The sequence below is a fragment of the Bubalus kerabau genome, chromosome 3 (genome assembly GCF_029407905.1).
Source record: "Bubalus kerabau isolate K-KA32 ecotype Philippines breed swamp buffalo chromosome 3, PCC_UOA_SB_1v2, whole genome shotgun sequence".
Classification (NCBI taxonomy): Eukaryota; Metazoa; Chordata; class Mammalia; order Artiodactyla; family Bovidae; genus Bubalus; species Bubalus kerabau.
This window is the reverse complement of record NC_073626.1, coordinates 77,670,753-77,691,026: the sequence shown is the minus strand read 5'-3', so window position 1 is coordinate 77,691,026 and position 20,274 is coordinate 77,670,753. Positions and strand designations below refer to the sequence as shown.

The 20,274-nt window shown below is 40.5% G+C and overlaps 1 protein-coding gene across 3 annotated transcripts in view; it reads left to right on the top strand.

Annotated features, from left to right (window-relative positions):
* Window positions 1-20,274, top strand: part of ITGA6 (integrin subunit alpha 6) — an 87,700-nt gene that overhangs the window by 48,808 nt on the left and 18,618 nt on the right. For all 3 annotated transcript variants that reach the window (XM_055572224.1, XM_055572226.1, XM_055572225.1), the window contains 15 exons: window positions 425-635; window positions 1,338-1,531; window positions 1,674-1,762; window positions 2,464-2,582; window positions 8,032-8,130; window positions 8,383-8,444; window positions 13,959-14,119; window positions 14,293-14,436; window positions 16,822-16,937; window positions 17,058-17,247; window positions 17,345-17,428; window positions 17,525-17,604; window positions 17,759-17,836; window positions 17,924-18,026; window positions 19,422-19,595. In XM_055572224.1, coding sequence (XP_055428199.1) covers window positions 425-635; window positions 1,338-1,531; window positions 1,674-1,762; window positions 2,464-2,582; window positions 8,032-8,130; window positions 8,383-8,444; window positions 13,959-14,119; window positions 14,293-14,436; window positions 16,822-16,937; window positions 17,058-17,247; window positions 17,345-17,428; window positions 17,525-17,604; window positions 17,759-17,836; window positions 17,924-18,026; window positions 19,422-19,595 — 1,904 coding nt within the window. The remainder of the gene's footprint in view (window positions 1-424; window positions 636-1,337; window positions 1,532-1,673; window positions 1,763-2,463; window positions 2,583-8,031; window positions 8,131-8,382; window positions 8,445-13,958; window positions 14,120-14,292; window positions 14,437-16,821; window positions 16,938-17,057; window positions 17,248-17,344; window positions 17,429-17,524; window positions 17,605-17,758; window positions 17,837-17,923; window positions 18,027-19,421; window positions 19,596-20,274) is intronic.

Sequence of the window (20,274 nt, the reverse complement as noted above, 5' to 3'; positions counted from 1 at the left end):
GTTACTAATCACTGCATTATAGCAAGACCCATAGGCACTCAATTATGCTATGTCGGGTTGCATCTTGGTGTACAGGATGTAACTTTCCCTTGATAATTTAGTATCTAGCTTGATCTCCTTTTACAGCAGTTTCAGTATTGGAATGGAGTTTGAACTGATTCTTAAGTAGCATGTATGCTTCATGATTGAAGTTACACAAATGCTAACTAGCACAGGTGCTTTTTTAAAATGCCTTAACAGGGAAATACCTACTATTTTGTGCTTGAGTCAAATCTCTTGGTTCTGTAATTTTTATCATAGATATGATAGCTGGTGGGGAGGGTCAGAAGGAGAGTGGTGGGAAAGGACAGGTAGTGATGAAGTAACCAGTGTTAGATACCTCCTGAAAAACAGAGTTGATAAGTACCATGTTTTGTTTTTCTAGGCTTTTCTTTGGACTCGGGGAAAGGTATTGTTTCCAAAGATGAGATCACTTTTGTATCTGGTGCTCCTCGAGCCAATCATAGTGGAGCTGTGGTTTTGCTTAAGAGAGACCTGAAGTCTGCACACCTTCTCCCTGAGCACATATTTGATGGGGAAGGGCTGGCTTCTTCATTTGGCTATGACGTGGCAGTGGTGGACCTCAACAAAGATGGGTAAGAGCCTCTGAGGTTATTTTACATTTGCAAAGAACTCATTGCTGCTCTGGCTTCTATAGGTGTTGAGAGGAAATACCCTTCCAGGTTAGTTGATGGAAAGAATATTTCTGCTGCAAAATTTTTACCATCCCATCAGTCTTCCTCACTTATATTTTGGTAGCAAACATTCGTTACCCTCCCTAGGATGTAGGATTACATTTTCAGTCTTCAGTTTTTACTGTGTCCTAGGACCATGGGTCTGTGAGAATTAAAATTTAACTTAAAAAAAAAAAAAAGACACCTACTTGGTTCTGTTCTGTGGTTTCTTAAGGGGATTTTGGAGCAGCCAGAATGTCCTCTAGAAAGTAGGGATTGGTGACAAAGTTGATACAAAGGTCTCTGGTTGGTGGTGCCAATCTGGGTCTTTGGTAGAAGGTCAAAGGTGGAAGGGAGTGGAATCTTTACTGGGAGTCTCTCTGCACTATAGATGTAACTTGGAAACTGGCTTCAAGTTCTTACAGTTGATGTTTTCCTTTGGGTGTTATTAGAGGCTACCTAGTTTTTTAAAAAAATACTTCAATTGATGAGATATAAATTCCAGATTTGAGGTCCTTTTTATCATATCTCTGTGTCCTTAGTACCCGTTCACGTGGGATTCTCCCTAAGCTTGCTGGTATTTTGGCCAGTGGTTCACAGTTCTTCCCCTCATTATGTTTTCAGGTGGCAAGATATAGTTATTGGAGCCCCACAGTATTTTGATAGAAGTGGAGAAGTTGGAGGTGCAGCGTATGTCTACATTAACCAGCAAGGCAGATGGAATAATGTCAAGCCGATTCGTCTTAATGGAACCAAAGATTCTATGTTTGGCATTGCGGTCAAAAATATTGGTGATATTAATCAAGATGGCTACCCAGGTAGACAAATAGATTGTGAAATGGTCATGATTTATAGATTATGTGATTGTCTAAAATAGTGAGTGCTCATGACATGTTTTAAAACATTGTATTGGAATGCTTTTAAAATGTGATGTTTGTTAAAACGTGGTGTTGTTAACAGATATTGCGGTTGGAGCACCCTATGATGGTAAGGGGAAGGTTTTTATCTATCATGGATCTGCGAATGGAATAAATACCAAACCAACACAGGTAACCAGATAATTTGGATTTCTATAGTTAAGGTCTCAGTAGTTGTCTTTCCAATGGATTGTTTAGGTTTACGTGAATTATCACACTAATCATGTGTTACTTACAAGTCTAAAATAGTATGAACTTTGGTTTTATAAAAAATGTATTAGAAAATAGCTTGTAAATAGATTTAAATGCAATGAGCTGCTTGTTTTAAACTGTAAAATTTCTTTGGTAAATTAAGACTCAAACTAAGCCAAAGGAAAAGACGGTTCTACCCTGGTAGCATAAAGAGATGGAATGTGATGTATTTCCTTTAGTAGCATATTAAGAAGGGATGAAACTGGACAAACATGAGATGATTGTAATTGCATAGAGAATCAGATACCAAAATCTAAAAATTGCTTTAGAGGAAAATAAGACATTTGGAGGGCAGGAAGAGAAGTTTGGTTTGAAATACACTGATTGACTTAATATGGTACATAAGGTTATCAAAAATTCTCTTTGTCTTTTGAGATACAACATAAATCAGATAACTTTTGCGAAAATAAAATGCATGAAATGTTTGATCATGTGTATGCGTATTTATAATTCAGTTGTGATTTAATATAATTTGTAAGTAAACTCTTTAACTTCAGTTCAAAAGAGACTTATCTTCAAAGCATAAATAAAAGGCTTATTTTAGTAGCCAGGTGTCCGTTCTGATGCCCTATTCCTTTCAGGTTCTTGAGGGTAAATCACCCTTTTTTGGATATTCAATTGCTGGAAACATGGACCTTGATAGAAATTCCTACCCTGATGTTGCTGTTGGTTCCCTCTCAGATTCGGTGACTATTTTCAGGTGTGTAATCTCTTGCTTTAAGCTTGTTTGGTAAATCTGCTTATACTAGAGTTGTTTTTTTTTTGACATTTTGAATTGAAATTTGTAACAACTGTACTTCAAAGGCAAAGTCTTATATGAGTTTTGAATATTTTTTTCTCTTGCGAGTAGTACAACAGTGTAATAAAAAGCTATTTTGTAAAGTCTTTGTATAATTTTGAACTAATTTTTTTAAAAGGTCAGAACTGGTGGAAATTTTTTACCTTTACATTTATAAAAACTGAAACAAAGAATTTGACCATATAAAGAATTTAAAGAAGGAAATGAATGTACTGTATTTTACCATCCATTAAGAAACTCCAAAATTTTGGTTTATATCCTTCTAGGTTTTTTCCTGTGAATATACACGTATGTTTAACAAAATTGAGATTGTAATGTACATATAGTTTTGTAACCTGCTTTTGCTGGTTTGTAATGAATAGTGGCCTTTTTCTGTGAGTGAGTATAATGCATAGTGGGTTATTTCCCTGTCATTGAGTACTTTTCTGAAATGAAGTTAACGGTTGCCTGAGACATCATATGGGTCATGTGTTTATTTAACAACTTTTGGGTTGTTTATTTTGGGTCATAGTTTATTTAACAACTGCCATACTGTCATACCGGAGAAGGCGATGGCACCCTACTCCAGTACTCTTGCCTGGAAAATCCCATGGACGGAGGAGCCTGGTAGGCTGCAGTCCATGGGGTCGTGAAGAGTTGGACACAACTGAACAACTTCACTTTCATTTTTCACTTTCATGCATTGGAGGAGGAAATGGCAACCCACTCTAGTGTTTTTGCCTGGAGAATCCCAGGGATGGGGGAGCCTAGTGGGCTGCCGTCTATTGGGTCGCACAGAGTCGGACACGACTGAAGTGACTTAGCAGCAGCAGCAGCAGCAACATACTGTCATTGGACAGTTAGGTTGCTTTCCAGGTTTGATACACAAAGCTGGTAAGCATCCTTACTTTTCTTCATGTCCTAGATTATTTCCTTAAGATAACTTCCTGAAAGTGAGTTGCAAAGTTGAAGCGCATGTGTGTTTTAGGACTTGTGATTCCTTCAACCAAAATGATCTCCAGAAAGGCTGCAGCGGTTTGCCCATCAGCTGTGTCTCAGTGGCCTTATCCCAACAATTCCATCACTGCTGGAAATTGCCAGGAAAAATTGTGCAAAACATTTTTTTTTTTTTAACTTAAAAAGTAGCACATTCTTTTTTTTTTTTTTTTTATAAAAGGTTAATACAGAATTGCAGTTAAGTGCAAGTATTCCAATATTCTTTCCTTCCATCAAACAACTTTTAATAGTTTTGAGTCTCTCTGCACTTCTAGGGTATCATCAAACAGCCATACTGTAAGTGCTCTCCTCTATTCTGGTTTGTAAAAATTAACCTCTTCCATTTTCTCTCCTTGTTAATACAGATATATCAATCTTATTCTTTTTAAAAGCTCAAGGTTATTCCATAATATGCATTTAATGAGTCTTTGGTTGATGGAATTTTTAGATAGTCTGTGACTTTTAGCTATTATAAACAGTGTGTTAGATGGTGTATTGTATATATATCTCCATGTAATGGATTTTTTTTTAAAGAAAAAGTCCTAGAAATAGAATTGCTGGGATCAAGGTTAGCACGTTTTTGTATTCATCATGTGTGTATATGCATACACATGATATATGTGTATGCATATACACTCTGACTCCAACCACATGGACTGCAGCCTGCCAGGCTCCTCTGTCCATGGGATTTCCAAGGCAAGAATACTGGAGTGAGTAGCCATTTCCTCCTCCAGGGGATTTTCCTGACCCAGGGATTGAACTCTCATCTCCTGCATTGGCAGCTGGATGGATTCTTTACCACTGAGCCATCTGGGAAACCCTTACATATACCCACAGAAAAGTTGTAGCAATTTATGTTCATAGCAGCAACCTACCAGAGGGCCCATTTTCTCACACCTTTACTGACACCCAACAGGATGAATCTATTTAATTTTTGCCACCGTGGTGTGATCTCATCTTTTGATTGAATTTGCAGTTCTTTGATCATTGGTGAAAATGAACCATTTGGGTTCATTGGTTTTGTTTGTTTGTTTTTTAAAAAAACGATTTGGCTTTATAGTCATTTTTATCTGAAGAATCTTTTCAAAGAAATGGGCAGCGATGTTCAGTGAAACCCTAAACGAAAAATAATCTGTATGTCATGTGTACACTTGGTACCGTTGTTGCTCTGTATTCTTCTGGAAGGATGCCAAGCATAAATGTAGCCTCTATATCTAAAAGAGTAGACTAACCAAAACCCCTGCAGATAATAAAATGACACCAGGATACTTTTGAAGATAATACTACTTTAAAAAAGACAGAATATACTGTGCATTTATATAATGTTGTATAAAATACTATAGAAAAATAGTCTTCTAGTTAAATGGCAAGATCTATGAAAGTCGTTTTATGAGAAAGCTAAGAACCAGAAGAGACATTATAGATGGCAAAAGTGGGAGACGTGAAAGTAAGTGGAGAAAAATGTATCTGGAATATTAGGCCAAAGGAAGAAGATAAAAAAATAGTTTGAATGTATGTCTGTTACTGCCTTTATATGCCTGTTTCTCTCTGTTCATGTGTTAGGTATTAACCTTAAAATAGTCAACATTTTTAAAAGGTAGAAGAGTATAGTATAACATTCGATTACTTCAGCAGTTTCCATCAAAAAGCAATTTGAACTTCTAGTTTGAGATACATACCTCTGGTGTCAAGAAGACTTGAATTCCTGTAACAAAAGTTGGTTACCAAGACTTTCCCAGGAGATAATGTCTTTAGCCAGTTAAATATTTGTATCTGTATGTAACTGATATTTAATACCCTTACTTTCCTGTCCCCATAAGTAGGTTGACTGTGAATCCTGTATACATGTTCCTTCTTTCCTCATAGATAGCATGAAAATGAATTTCAAAAGCCTTTGCTAATAAGATAACTTTCCTATTTTACAAATAAGAAAAACAGAGGCTCAGGACTTGCCTGTGCTTTTGAGCCTGGATCCTGTGAGAGCAGGGCATGGTACCTAAATCTTCCCAATGTCAGTCTCCACTAAATCATGCTAGTACTATGATACTTAATAAGTAAATGCCAATTAAACACAAGACAGCTGAGCAATAAGATTTGCTTTATGTGTTAAAAGGCATTTTTACGATTCCGTATATAATGTGCTCTGAAAATTGTGTATATTGTATGTTTAAAAACAGGATTTAGGCAGAAGTGTGTGTTAAAATATTTATTTTGAAATGTGTGCAGTACCAAAGCCTTAGTACTATTATATGTAAAACACTCTAGCATCTGTAGCAACTGGTATTTAAAACATTTATGAACTTTTTGCCTTCTAAATATGCTCTCAAACTTTAGAAACATACCTACAGGCATACCTCATTTTATTGCATTGTTTTACTGTACTTCACAGATACTGTGGCAGTTTTTTGTTTGTTTTTTTAAAAAATTGAAGGCTGTGGCAAGGTGTCATTTTCCCAACATGTGTTTACTTCATGTCTCTCTGTCACATTGTGGTAATTCTTGTAACATTTTTCATTTATTATTATAACTTTTTCATTTATTATTACTTTAATTATGGTGATCTTGGATGTTACTGCTATGAATTCCTGAAGGCCCAGATGCTGATCAGCATTTTTTTTTTTAGCAATAAAGTATTTTTTAATTAAGGCAGGTACCTTGTTTAGACATAATTCCCTTGCAACTTACTAGACTACAGTATACTGAAAACGTAATTTATAGGAAACCAGAAAATTCAAGTGACTCCTTTATTGTAGTCTTCGCTTTATTGCTGTGGTCTGCAACCAAACCTGCAGTATCTCCAATGTAAAATAACAATAGAAAGATAAACAATTAAAGGGAAATGAAAAAAATGTGAGCATCATTTGGCTCCTGCATTTTATTGGCTCCTGCCTTCCCCATGAAGGTACTCATGCTCTGTCTGGCCTACAGACAGATTGATTCCAGAAGTTCAGACTGGCTCTTAGGAATTTGGAATACATTTTCCTGTGGAACACTATTCTCCAGAATGGCTGGGTTTACCACAAACCCACCGAAGTCAGTGTGACTGAATCCCTGTGGTAATGGAACCATAGAAGCCATTGTGAGTTCATGTGGGAAGTGCCAGAGGCGAGAGGTGTACCATCTGCCCAGCCCTTTCGCACCCCCAGCCACCACACCCTGGCGCTCCTGTTCCAGTGCTGCAGGGATCAAGCCATACGCCCTTGATGACCCCTTTGGCTGTGGCGGGTAGGGAAGAATATATAAGGGAGAAAGATGATGATTTTACATGGTGAGAAGGGCTAAAGGTGTAGGATTCTGCTGCTTGTGTGTCCGTGAGGTTGGGTTAAGGCAGAGATAGGAAAGGATAAAGGATTCCAGGCTTTGCTTATAGAGATATTGTGGGGGTAGTAAAGTTGTGGTCAGTAACTGGCAAGCACGTGAGGTTGGAGATAGCAGAGTCCCAGGGAGGATAGGAAGCTCGGCTGTTGTAAGATGGGGACCTGTAAGGTCAGGACTTGCCTAGATTACTAAAATGCACATATGTGTAGAAATCCTGGTAGTGAACACCCCAGAATGTTAGATGTATGTTGGTATAACCTTTTTGGAGCTTTTTTTTTTTTGGGGGGGGCAAGATTACCCAGAATAAAAAATGCATATATTGTTTGACTCAGAAATTCTGCTTAAGAATTATCCTACAGATAAACAGATGTATGAACTTAGGACACATATATGTACATAGATGTATATGCAAGGATGTCTGTCAGCTGAAAGCCTTACAGAATTATAAATGTCCACCGATTAAGGGACTGGTTGAATAAATGATGTTCCATTGGTATATGCAGCACCACCAGCTGTGAGAAACAACTAGATTTGTGTGTAGAGATATGAGACGACCTCTGAAATGTGAATGAGAAAAAGCAACATGCAGACCAATAAGCATGAAAAACTCCCACTTAAATGCTTGTTTTATATTTAATTTTAAATAGTATTTTTAACTGAACCAGACTGATATGTCTGGAATGACATGCAAAGCTCCTTGAGAGTTTGGGTGGGGATGAGGCATATTCACCTGAAAACTATGGAACTTTTTACATATTGCCCATATTATTCTTTCAGTTTAAAAACTCCATTAATATTAAGATTATTAATATAAAACAATTTATAATTTTGAATGTGTCACGTTTAAACAGTTTTATAAATATCATGTCATCGTGTTTTATGAAATTATGTCTGTTAACAGCTATTTTCTTTAGCAACGGGGGAGCAGGAATAACATCGGGAAACAGTTTTTCCTGTGGCTTTTAAGATGTAGCATCTGAGGATGCCTGTGTAGTACGTGAGCTCATCTTACATCCAGATAGCAAAAGGCTGAGCTTGTCTTCTCCTTTGTCTTCAGATCCCGGCCTGTGATTAATATTCAGCAAACCATCACAGTAACACCCAACAGAATTGATCTCCGTCAGAAAACGCTCTGTGGGGCGCCTAGTGGGATATGGTGAGCATTTGCACCGTGTCCACTCTTCCCCCACAGTTTCATATCTCTGCTTTATGCTGACCCGGTTGCCCCGAGGAGCCACAGGGAAGATTAAGAGAAATGGGGAAAGGAAAGAGGAATCTTGTCAAGTGGATATATAACATTTTACTCATCAGTCATCCCTGGGGGGATATGAGGATGAGGAACGTGTTGAGATTTTTTTTCCAGGGCAGTAAGGCATTTCTTAATGACTATGTGTTTGATTTTGTACAGCCTCAAGGTTAAGGCCTGTTTTGAATATACTACTAAACCCACCGGTTACAATCCTTCAATAAGTAAGTACCTAGTACTTTTTGTTTGTTTGCTTATCTGAACATCTTTATTTTGCTTAATTTTCTTTAATTGGAGTATGATTTCTTTACAATGTTGTGTTAGGTTCTGCTGTACCACACAGTGAATCAACTGAAATTAGATCTTTTCTGTCTGCCAGGTTGAAAAGTTCTGAATAAATAGCTAGAAGAACAAAACTGTAATGGCCAACATGGGTCCATAAATTCTGATGTAAAGAACTAAGTCTGTCTCTCATCTTCTTTTTAATCAGGAGGGTGAAGCACAAGAGGAAAAAAATGCATTTGGTCCCCATTTGAATTTTCCAGAGCAGATGGTTTAGGGCAGAATGAATGCCTTGGATAAGTACTCATTTGCTGCCACAACCATTTCCTCCATGTCTGTCTCTGAAAAGCAGGGTGGTTTTGTGGTTGTGAGGTGGCGAGTGGTAGTTGTAGAAGAGTGACCGCAGGAGCCCGAGTCCTACTTGAATAAATTGTCAGTTTCTAGTCTCTTCGCTGCTGGGTCCCTTCCCAGAGGCCTCTGTGGTCCAGAACACCCATGCTGTGTCCCTGGGGGTGGGCCCGGGGGGTCCTGAAGACTGGGCTTGAACTCAGAGACTTGGGCTCTGCTCCTGGATCCCGTGCTTCAACACAGAGCTAATCCCATAATGTTTGAGTTTTTATTTTCCTATCAGTTAAAAATAAATGCCTCTGGTGGGAATTAACTACGTAGGATTGTGGCAGAGTTCAGATGAGATAAGGTGGTGAAAGGGCTTCCCTGGTGGCTGAGACAGTAAAGAATCTGCCTGCAATGCAGGAGACCCAGGTTTGATCCCTGGGTTGGGAAGATCCCCTGGAGAAGGGAATCACTACCCATTGCAGTATTCTTACCTGGAGAATTCCATGGACATAGGGGCCTGGCAGGCTACAGTCCATGGGGTTGCAAAGAGTTGGACACGACTGAGTTTCACTTTTTCAAGGTGGTGAAATCAGGTTGTCATTTATAAGGTCTTACTCCACTTCACTTTTTTTTTTTAATAAGAAAGACAGGAGTTTTGCCACAGGGTTTGACAAATTTTTAATGATACTCTCACAATAGTGATGATCACCGAGGCCTTCTCTGGTGTGTTTTAGTAGCAGCTGTACCTCTTCAGGAGTAAGCCAGAGTAAAGTTGGGGGCCTAGGAATCTAAAGACATCTTTTCCCCAAAGAGGAAGTGCAGAGCGAAGGTGGTTTCTTTTCTGGGTCAGCCATGGTCCCGGTGGCTAGGTGTACCAGTGCGGCAGAGCCACCAAGGAAACCTTTCTGGAAGGACAGGGCGGTGCTCAAGGTTTTCAGTTTTTACTCCTCTTTGAGATGGAATGAGTTTTCTTAAGGCTTCTCCATGTTACTTTGAGTATATCTTTTCTTTATGAAGAAAAGATGTCCCTTTATGATATCCCAGAACTTCATAAGTAGTCTGCCTTCACCCAATCCATGCTGTCTTAAACCCACTTGGCCTTCATCTTCCCAGATTTTAAACTGTCCTCAGGAGATTTCTTCATCTCCTTCACCTTTTTAGGCCCCTTCTTCTGGGCCGCCTCCCGCTCTATTGTCGCTCCGTGAGCTCTGCAGACCTTGCAGTATGGTGTGCACGTATTAGGACTTTCCACCCCCAGGGGAGCTGTGGCCTTTCGCTTTGCTCTTGAAGTAGCCGGTACTTTACTGAGTAGAGAAAATACTGTTCTTTGTGTGGCTTTCAGCAATAGAACATATTTTATGATTTCTCACAATCTCTCACCCTCTCAGATTTTGTGTTGTTTTTACCCAACTGTGGTCCCTTCCACTTGCCAGCTTGGATCGTGGGGCCTTTTACCATTGTGTCTGGAAGCAGCCTAGAGAGACCTGGAAAGACAGAGATTAGGCAGGGAGAGGGAAAGGAAACATGTTTTTATTCTATTGGTCATCTTCTCAAACCACAGTGTTTGCCAAAGATGTGAAATCTCATCAGAACATTTCTTGTCTTCCCTCAGATCAATCATTTATACAGAATAAATTACAAACTTCCTTCTAGCATAAATGCTGCCCTTGATGCCATGTATATTAATTTTCTATAACTATCCCTACATTAACCAAGTATTTATGAATAGCCCACTATAGATTGGGCTTCCTTTGTGGCTCAGCTGGTAAAGAATCCACCCACAATGCAGGAGACCTGGGTTCGATCCCTGGGTTGGGAAGATCCCCTGGAGAAGGGAAAGGCTACCCACTCTTGTATTCTGGCCTGGAGAATTCCACGGACTGTTTAGTCCCTGGGTTGCAAAGAGTCGGACACAACTGAGCGACTTTCACTTCACTATAGAAAGAACTTTTTTTCTCTGAAGAAATTGAAAGAGAAATTATTGCCATTGCTTCCACGGTATTGGGAAATTCTAAGTCAAATAAAGCAAAACTTGCACAAAGCTGCACGAGTTAATACATCTAAAACTGTTCCCCATGTCCGAGTGTGTGAGCTTATTGTTCGGCTAGGCTGTTTTAACTCAGCAGTCCTTGGATATAGTGTTCCATACTTACAGATATTTATAATTGAGCCTTAATGACTATTCTACTTGGCTTGCCCCTGCAAAGGTCAGCAAAGGTGGCCAGCAAGGATTTTAAGATGATGTGAACTGTCTGGAGGGTCAGAAAAGGTTGGAGAGGGTTTGGTAGATAAATGGTTTTAATGCCCCCACGCACTCCCCTGCTTTTGGCATGAGGGGCACTCAGCATGTGAGCCTTCGTCTGGTTCATTGTGAAGTTAGCAGGTCACTGATAAATGGATGATGTCAAGGCTCACAGAGGGCCTAAAATGGAGGCACATTCCATTTGGCAGCCATGACATTTAAGAATTCTTCAGATGGACACAGAAATTACTATTGAAACAGTTGTTTCTAAATTTTGGTTTTACATATGGGAACAACCATTGTTTCAGCACAAGGATGACGACTGTATGTGTGTGTGTGCAAATGTGCGTTGGGTGTGTGCTGATGTGTTTGTTCATCTGTTCTACTATCCTGTTTGTGTCAGATGTTGTGCTGTTGCTGGGGAATACAATGGTGAACAGCTGGAGGTGGTCTCTGGAACGGCTTTTCCTGAGAAAGTGATTGGGCATTCATAGTGCAGCAGACTTAAGTGTCGTGCTGCTGCTGCTGAGTCACTTCAGTCGTGTCCGACTCTCTGCGACCCCATAGACGGCAGCCCACCAGGCTCCTCCATCCCTGGGATTCTCCAGGCAAGAATACTGAAGTGGTTTGCCATTGTCTTTTCCAGTGCGTGAAAGTGAAGTTGCTCAGTCGTGCCTGACTATTCGCGACCCCATGGACTGTAGCCCACCAGGCTCCTCCGTCCATGGGGTTCTCCAGGCAAGAGTACTGGAGTGGGGTGCCATTGCCTTCTCCAGTGTAGTGATGAGAGAAATAGAATACTGTCGGACCCTCCAGGAGGGGCCGGGAGAGCTTCCTGGAGGAAGTAGCATCCACATTGAAATCTGAAGGAGGAGTAGAGTTAGCCTGGCAATGAAGGAGAGGTAAAATGAAAAAGAGCGGGGTGGTCCAGCTGGCAGAAGCCTAGGGGAAGTGGGAACCTGCACATCTAAGAGGCTCTATAAGGCAGTTATCTTTTGTGTTTGTTACACAAAAGGAGCTGACTCCATTTCTTGCTATAGGACTCTGGGCCGGTCACCTAGTTCTGTGGGTCTCCAGTTCTTCATGTGTAAGTAGAGGGTATTAGGTGCTTGCAAAAAGGTCCCTTCCAAACTCTAATGTGATTATTAGAACATGGATTCATTTTCTGGAGCAGGTTTTTTCCCTGAGCTGGCTTCTCTGACCCTGGACACACTGGTTTGCTTTCCCTTCTGATGGTTTTGTTGTTTAGTTGCTAAGTCATAACCTTCTCTTTTGCGACCCCATGGACTGTAGCCCGCCAGGCCAGGCTCCTTTTGTCCATGGGATTTCCCAGGCAAGAATATTAGAGTGGGTCTCCATTTCCTTTTCCATGGGATCTTCCCAACACAGGGATCGAACCTGTGTCACCTGCATTGCAGGTGGATTCTTTACCACTGAGCCACCAGGGAAGCCCCTTCTGATAGTTTTTTGTTGTTGTTCAGTTACTAAGTCAAGTCCAAATCTTTGCAACCCCATGGACTCGAGCATGCCCAGATCCTCTGTCCTCCACTGTCTCCAGCGTTTGCTCAAATTCATGTCCGTTGATTCAGTGTTGCCATTTAACTGTCTCATTATCTGTCGCCCCTTCTCCTACTGCCCTCAGTCTTTGCCAGCATCAAGGTCTTTTGCAGTGAGTTGGCTCTTGGCATCAGGTGGCCAAAGTATTGGAGCTTCAGCTTCAGCATCAGTCCTTCAAGTGGATATTCAGTGTTGATTTCCTTTAGTGTAGACTGGTTTGATAGCCTTATAGTTGAAGGATGGTTGAAAGTGAAAGTGAAGTTGCTCAGTCGTGTCTGACTCTTTGAGACCCCATGGACTGTAGCCTATCAGGCTCCTCCATCCATGGGATTTTCCAGGGAAGAGTGCTGGAGTGGATTGCCATTTCCTTCTACAGGGGATCTTCCCGACCCAGGGATCAAACCCGGGTCTCCTGCATTGCAGGCAGAAGCTTTACCGTCTGAGCCACCAGGGATGGTTAGTGAGTGATTAATAAATGTAAGTCATTTAAGTATTAAAACATAGCAGCTATATCCAGCGAATTGGCAAAGAATGCATTCTGAAGTTAAGAAATGAGATTTTGATCATCCAAATCGTAGCTTATCTCTGAGCTCTGTTAGTGTAGGTAATCACAAGTAGGATGTGCCCTCTGGGGCTTTGGAAGTGGAAACCTTGATTCTGGGAGTTTTATTAACGGGCAAAGGGGCCCTCTAACCACTGAAAGGAAGTATGTTTTACCTTTAAATTCTTCATCAAGACATCTCCATCTCTAATATGTTTTTCCTTTTTTAGACAATTATTCTTTATGAGCGCTTTAATGTGTATAAGAACCACCTGATGATCTTACTAAATGCAGCCTCGGGTTCAGTAGTCTGGCTGGGCCTGAGGATCTGCATTCCTGACACCATCCAGGAGAAGCTGCTGTTGATCTAGAGGCCTTTTTGGAATTTAAGCAGCAGACTGTTGAAGAGGGAGTCAGTTTAGCTCCTTCGGCAGGGTTGGCTGCCCTCCTGTTTGTTGTAGTCTTGTGAGTTCTTGAAATGCAGTGAAACTGATTCTTAACGCGTCTCTGAGGTTTTGACTTATTCTTGAGCTCCCCCACGTGGCCCAAAGGAAATGTAGCTTTAAAAATTGTTCATAGTAATGGGCAGGAAAGGACAGCTTGATTTGAAGCTTCATAAGTCAGAATGTACATTGCCAGGAAATATGAAAGAAAACCATGGCAATGAGAAAAAATGTTCTAAGAGGAATTAAAATATATCAAAAACGAACTCAGTGTACTTATAGCTGTGTTGTGTATGAGTATGTTTTAAGTTCCTGTGATTTTCTTGATTTCATCTAGCCATTGTGGGCACTCTGGAGGCTGAAAAGGAAAGAAGAAAATCTGGGCTGTCGTCAAGAGTTCAGTTTCGAAACCAAGGTTCTGAGCCCAAATATTCGCAAGAGCTCACTCTGAACAGACAGAAACAGAAGGCATGCATGGAGGAAACCCTCTGGCTCCAGGTGAGGGCCGCAGGCAGATCAGTTCTGCCATGCAGGTACATGGTCACAAGTGTAGATGTGACCTTTTATATAAATACTAGCAACACATTATCCAGGACAAAGGAAAGCATTGTTTTGGAGTTCCCTGGTAGTGTTTATAGCATGCTTCAACCGTGTCTCTGCATTCTTCTCAGGAAAACATCAGAGATAAACTGCGTCCCATTCCCATAACTGCTTCAGTGGAGATCCAGGAGCCAAGCACTCGGAGGCGAGTGAATTCGCTTCCAGAAGTTCTCCCAATTCTAAATTCAAATGAACCCAAGTCTGTTCATACAGATGTAAGTATTTCTGATTTTCATTTTACTAATTGTTTGCCATTTTATTATGCTAAATCAAACATCTCTGAAGGCAATAGACTAGTGACTGATTTGCCCTAAAGGCCATTTCTTTGTATATTAAATAAGCTTTTTAATATATGTATAGTTTGGAGAAAATTTGCATCCCAAGTAAACAATGGATATAGAAACCTACAGAATACAATTTGGAGATGAGAATTGTTTTTCTTAATAATTTCTGGTCATTGAGACTTATTGAGACTATAATTGACAAAACTTATTATTCTCATGAGCTTCCCTGGTGGCTGAGATGGTAAAGAATCCGCCTGCAATGTGGGAGACCTGGGTTTGATCCCTGGGTTGGGAAGATCCCCTGGAGGAGGGCATGGCAACCTACTCCAGTATTCTTGTCTGGAGAATCCCCATGGACAGAGGAGCCTGGTGGGCTATAGTCCGTGGGGTTGCAAAGAGTCAGACACAACTGAAATATATGAGCAATGAAATAGTCAAAATTTAGTGTCTAATGTAGCCTATGTAATCTTAGGAAGTAAAATTTATATGGTGTGCCTTTCTGTATACCTCTTATTGAAGTGATGGGTGTGTGTTTGCTAGGGTTTAGGATGCCTGCATCTGCAGGATTAGGCTGGGGACCGGTGACATCTTGATTTAATGTTTTGTACTTGTCAGAATATAGTTGGTGGTGGAGTGTGCGCTCTGAGGCGCTGGTTCTGGTGGCCCACTGACGAAGCTTTGCATGAACGAGCTAGCTCATGCCTGCACGTGCACATCGCAGTATTTGTTGCCATCACATGTAGTTCCTTACGCGCTTTTCAGTACACTTTCAGCGTCACGTGCGCAGGTCACTAAGTCACGTCCACGGGCTGCAGCCCGTCAGGCTCCTCTGTCTGCCACTGTCTCCCAGAGTTTGCTCAAATTTGTGTCCATTGAGTTGGTGATGCTGTCTAGCCATCTAGTCCTCTGGTGCCCCCTTCTTCTGTTGCCTTCAATCTTTCCCAGCATCGGGGCTTTTTCTAATGAGTCAGCTCTTTGCATCTTCGCATCAGGTGGCCAAAGTATTGGAGTTTCAGCATCAGTCCTTCCAGTGAATATTCAGGGTTGATTTCCTTTAGGATTGGCTGGTTTGATCTCCTTGCTGTCCAAGGGACTCTCAAGAGTCTTCTCCAGCACCACAATTTAAAAGCATCAGTTATTCAGTGCTCAGCCTTCTTTATGATCCAACTGTCACATCAGTACATGACTACTGGAAAAACCATAGCTTTGATTATGTGTACCTTTGTTGGTGGAGTGATGTCTCTGCTTTCTAATACACTGACTAGGTTTGTCATAGCTTTTCTTCCAAGATGCAAGTGTCTTTTAATTTCATGGCTGCAGTCTCCATCCACAGTGATTTTGGAACCCAAGAAAATAAAATCTGTCAGTGCTTCCACTTTTCCCCCTTCTATTTGCCACGGAGTGATGGGACCAGATGCCATGATCTTAGATTTTTTAAAGTTGAGTTTCAAGCCAACTTTTTCACTCTCCTCTTTCACTGTCATCAAGAGACTCTCTAGTTCCTCTTCACTTGCTATTATTAGAGCAGTATCATCTGCATATCTGAGATTGTTGATATTTCTCCTGACAATCTTGATTCTAGCTTGTAATTCATCCAGCCCGGCATTTCACATGATGCATTCTGCATATAAGTTAAATAAGCAAGCTCACAATATACAGCCTTGTACTTGTCAATGTCACTTATTGTTACATTAATATTTCTTCTGTATATTCCCATATACACAAGCTCCATAGTCATGTTAAACATAAAAATAAACATAAAAAATGGAGCTTTTTTTCTAATTATTTTCCTAATTATTGATTAGTGTGATTATCAAGCATCCCTTAGCATAGTGCAAGATACTCTGCCCTTTGCTTTCCTAACCTTGAACTCTATTTCCCCATCTGTGCAATGGGTCTCTGAACAGTATATGCATCATAGTCCCTTGTGAGGATTGCATGAGTTTAAATACGGAGTCATGTGTTACGTAGTACTGTCATTATTATTGTTAATTCTTACAGTAACCCTGTGTAGCAGGGCGGTGGTATCCCCACGTCTCCTGTGTTGAAACCTGGACTATGAAAGATTAAGTGACTAGCCCAAAGCCACACAGCTGAGCCAGGCTTACTCTTTACTGCCCTACAGCATCTCACTGCCTTGGTCAAAGTGTTCTGAAAACACAGTTTCATTAAAGGACAGAGTGGGCGTTCGATGCAAAGTATGTTTGTAGTTTGAATTCTGCTATGGTAATTGTCACAATGGGAAATGAACTGTATGGAAACAGTCACCTATTTAGAGCCCTAAATGGTGTAAATTACAATTTTGTTTTCCTACAGGTGCACTTCTTAAAAGAGGGATGTGGAGACGACAACATATGTAACAGCAACCTTAAGCTAGAGTATAAATTTTGTACCCGAGAAGGAAATCAGGACAAGTTTTCCTATTTACCAATGTAAGAATTGCGCTGTAGTACTAGCAAGAATGGCTCTGGCTTTGCAGTGACTTTTTGTGAAGGGTTATTGCCAATCTATTGAGACCTTTGTTGTTTTCCTTTTTTTTTTTCTTGTAATAGTCACAAAGGTGTACCAGAACTAGTTCTAAAAGATCAGAAGGACATTGCTTTAGAAATAACAGTGACGAACAGCCCTTCTAACCCAAAGAATCCCACCAAAGATGGTGACGACGCTCACGAAGCTAAACTCATTGCCACTTTTCCAGACACTCTGACTTATTCTGCATATAGAGAACTGAGGGCTTTCCCTGTAAGTATTTTAAGAGACCAGCTCGGAGGGGAAAAAAAAAAAACAACATTGCGTGGTAAGTGAATGTTTTGTGATCTGGTCTGTTTTTCTACTACAGGAGAAGCAGTTGAGTTGTGTTGCCAACCAGAATGGCTCGCAAGCAGACTGTGAGCTTGGGAATCCTTTTAAAAGAAATTCCAGTGTAGGTGATGCCTTTACATACTGTATTTTAATTTTTAAAATACCATTGCAGTGTCAATATGTTCAGCCTATGGTAACAGCTATTTCTGTTTCTTAGGTTACTTTTTATTTGATTTTAAGTACAACTGAGGTCACCTTTGACACCACAGATCTGGATATTAATCTGAAGTTGGAAACGTAAGAGATTCTTTCAACCTTCCATTCAGAATCATTTCGTGAAAACACAGCCAGTCAATGAATTGGCCTTTATCTAACTCATAAAAGGAGTGTAATTTAATGAGAAAACTGACTGTTACAATAAAACCCTATTGTTTCCCTTTCATTTTTTCAGAACAAGCAATCAAGATAATTTGGCTTCAATTACAGCTACAGCAAAAGTGGTTATTGAACTGCTTTTATCCGTCTCCGGGTAAGTGTTTGTGTTTAGCATAACAAATCAGTGTCTGAAAGAACCATTTACAATTCTCACTAAAACTGGTGTTTTTTAATTTAACAGAGTTGCTAAACCTTCCCAGGTGTATTTTGGAGGTACAGTAGTTGGTGAGCAAGCGATGAAATCTGAAGAGGACGTGGGAAGTTTAATTGAGTACGAGTTCAGGGTAAGTGGTTGCAGTTGGCCCTTCCAGTCTGTGTATCAGAAGCTAACCTATGCTGTGTATGATCTTGAATATGTAGTTTTAATAAGTAACAATAAATAAGCATGATAAAGAGAGCTTGCCAGTTTTTAAACAGCATACTGGCTTAGTGTAAAAGTTGTCTTTCAGAATGGAGAACCACAACTTCATTCAACATAGGACTTTGTTCAGAATCAAATTCAATTTGGTCTTTTTCTTCTTAGGGAGTTTTAATGTATTAATAATAAATGTGGTGTTGAGACAAAGAAATACTCGCTTTTTTTCTCCCCAGAGTCTGTCTATAAAACAAAAATCTCAAAATGCTATTTGGCTTTAGAATGTGTGAATGATTTATTTCTTCCTCTGTTATAAGGTCATCTCTCTTATTGCTTATGGTTAATGTTCACTGACCTTTCCCAAGCACAGTTTTGTGATGGTGAATGTGGGTTTGACATATACCGGTAAGGAAGACTAATGATTGCTCTGACCCATTCCAAAGTAGGTAGTCACAGTGGCTCTTGAGTCCAGTCAAATGAACATAAGTGCATGGTACAGAGGTGACTCATAACTCAAACACAGGTTCAGGTCTGTGTGGCTCAAATCATACTCCTGAAAGCATAGTGACTGTTGTTGAGGTGGAAGTCTGAAATAGCAAAAATGGGTCCACCCTTGACTCGAGGAGGATGAAGAGGTGGAATTCTCCTCTGAAAGCATCTCTTAGCTTGAGACAGAACTGTGACAGCTAGTGGGTGGTGGTGATTATGACACCTGTGCAGATGTGGCTGCAAAGAGCTCTGTGGGTTCTGGAGCAGTCTTGCACACAAACTCTTGATTTCTGTTGCATGGAGTTGCTCCCTGCCCCGTCCCCAGCTTGGAATCATGGGTTCATGGCTGCCAGAATGGCCCTCCTCTGGGCCTCTCAGTTGTTATCCCAAGCCCCCGCGCTGTGGTCAGGACAGAGGCAGCTTCATTTGCAGTACGTGGGGCTTCCCAGAAGCAGGTTATGACTGTACTCTCGCCACAGTGGCTTTGTCACCTGCCAGGCAGAGTGGTTACAGAGCGAGACAAGAACACACGCGACTTCTCCCTGGGCATTTTGAGAGCCTGGCAGATTCTGTTGCACACAAAAGTTGATCCTGGATTGAGGGAACAATTATTTCTCTTTGATCTTTTTTCCCCCCCCCTATTTTTATTGACAAGAATCTTTAAACACAAATCTCTATTTTGAATGTCCTATCCAAAGTCCACATTTGGAGCCTGTGCTTTTATTGTTGGATTATGCCAGATATTTTGGCTTTTTTTTCTTGGCAATAGGGACTGCTTAACTTAATTTTATGTTGAGAGAATTACACTGAGATAATACATATTATTTTCTAACAGGTAATTAACTTGGGCAAACCTCTTAAAAACCTCGGCACAGCAACCTTGAATATCCAGTGGCCAAAAGAAATTAGCAACGGCAAATGGTTGCTTTATTTGGTGAAAGTAGAATCAAAAGGATTGGAAAAAATAACTTGTGAGCCACAGGGTGAAATAAACTTCCTGAAACTAACGGTATGTTGATGCATCTGTCTCATGTCTCCATAGATGTTAATATAAGAGAAAGGGGAAATCATTGCTTGCCTTGGGAAACTGACATTCTGGCATGTTGAATTTTTTTTTCCTTTGGTGTCCTAGTTTCTGTTTTGTTGTGAGTGACCAAGTCAGGCTGAGGATTTCTGCTGATTAGGGACCACTGTGGCATATAAGTCAGGGTCATTTTGTGCATGTTGAAGCAAATGACATTTTCTAAAGTTTGAAGGCCCAGTGTGACATATAAGGACACGCCCTGGGGATGGGCCAGCCAATGTTAACTCCCAGTGGAATCAAGCATTACAGAACATACTGGCATCTTAGCAAGTGACCTTGAAGACTTTTCATTCCTTTTAAAATAGAAAATATTTATTGAGTACTTGTTATGTCTCAAGCACCATGCTAAGCATTTGGTTTGCATTTTCTCATTTCATTCTCTTGATCGTCTGATGAGGTATTTTTCTCATCCCCACCATTTCAGAGATGAGGACATTGAAAATCAGAGAGATTAACCTTCTCAGAGTCACTCAGCAGTTATGAGGGCAGTGCATTCGTGCACAGCCCTGCTTGTTTGCAAAGCCTGCACGGTTAACCTCTCTCTGTACTGCTCCACACTTAAGTAACTATCTGGTCTATCATTTTTGCTCCATTTTGATAAAGA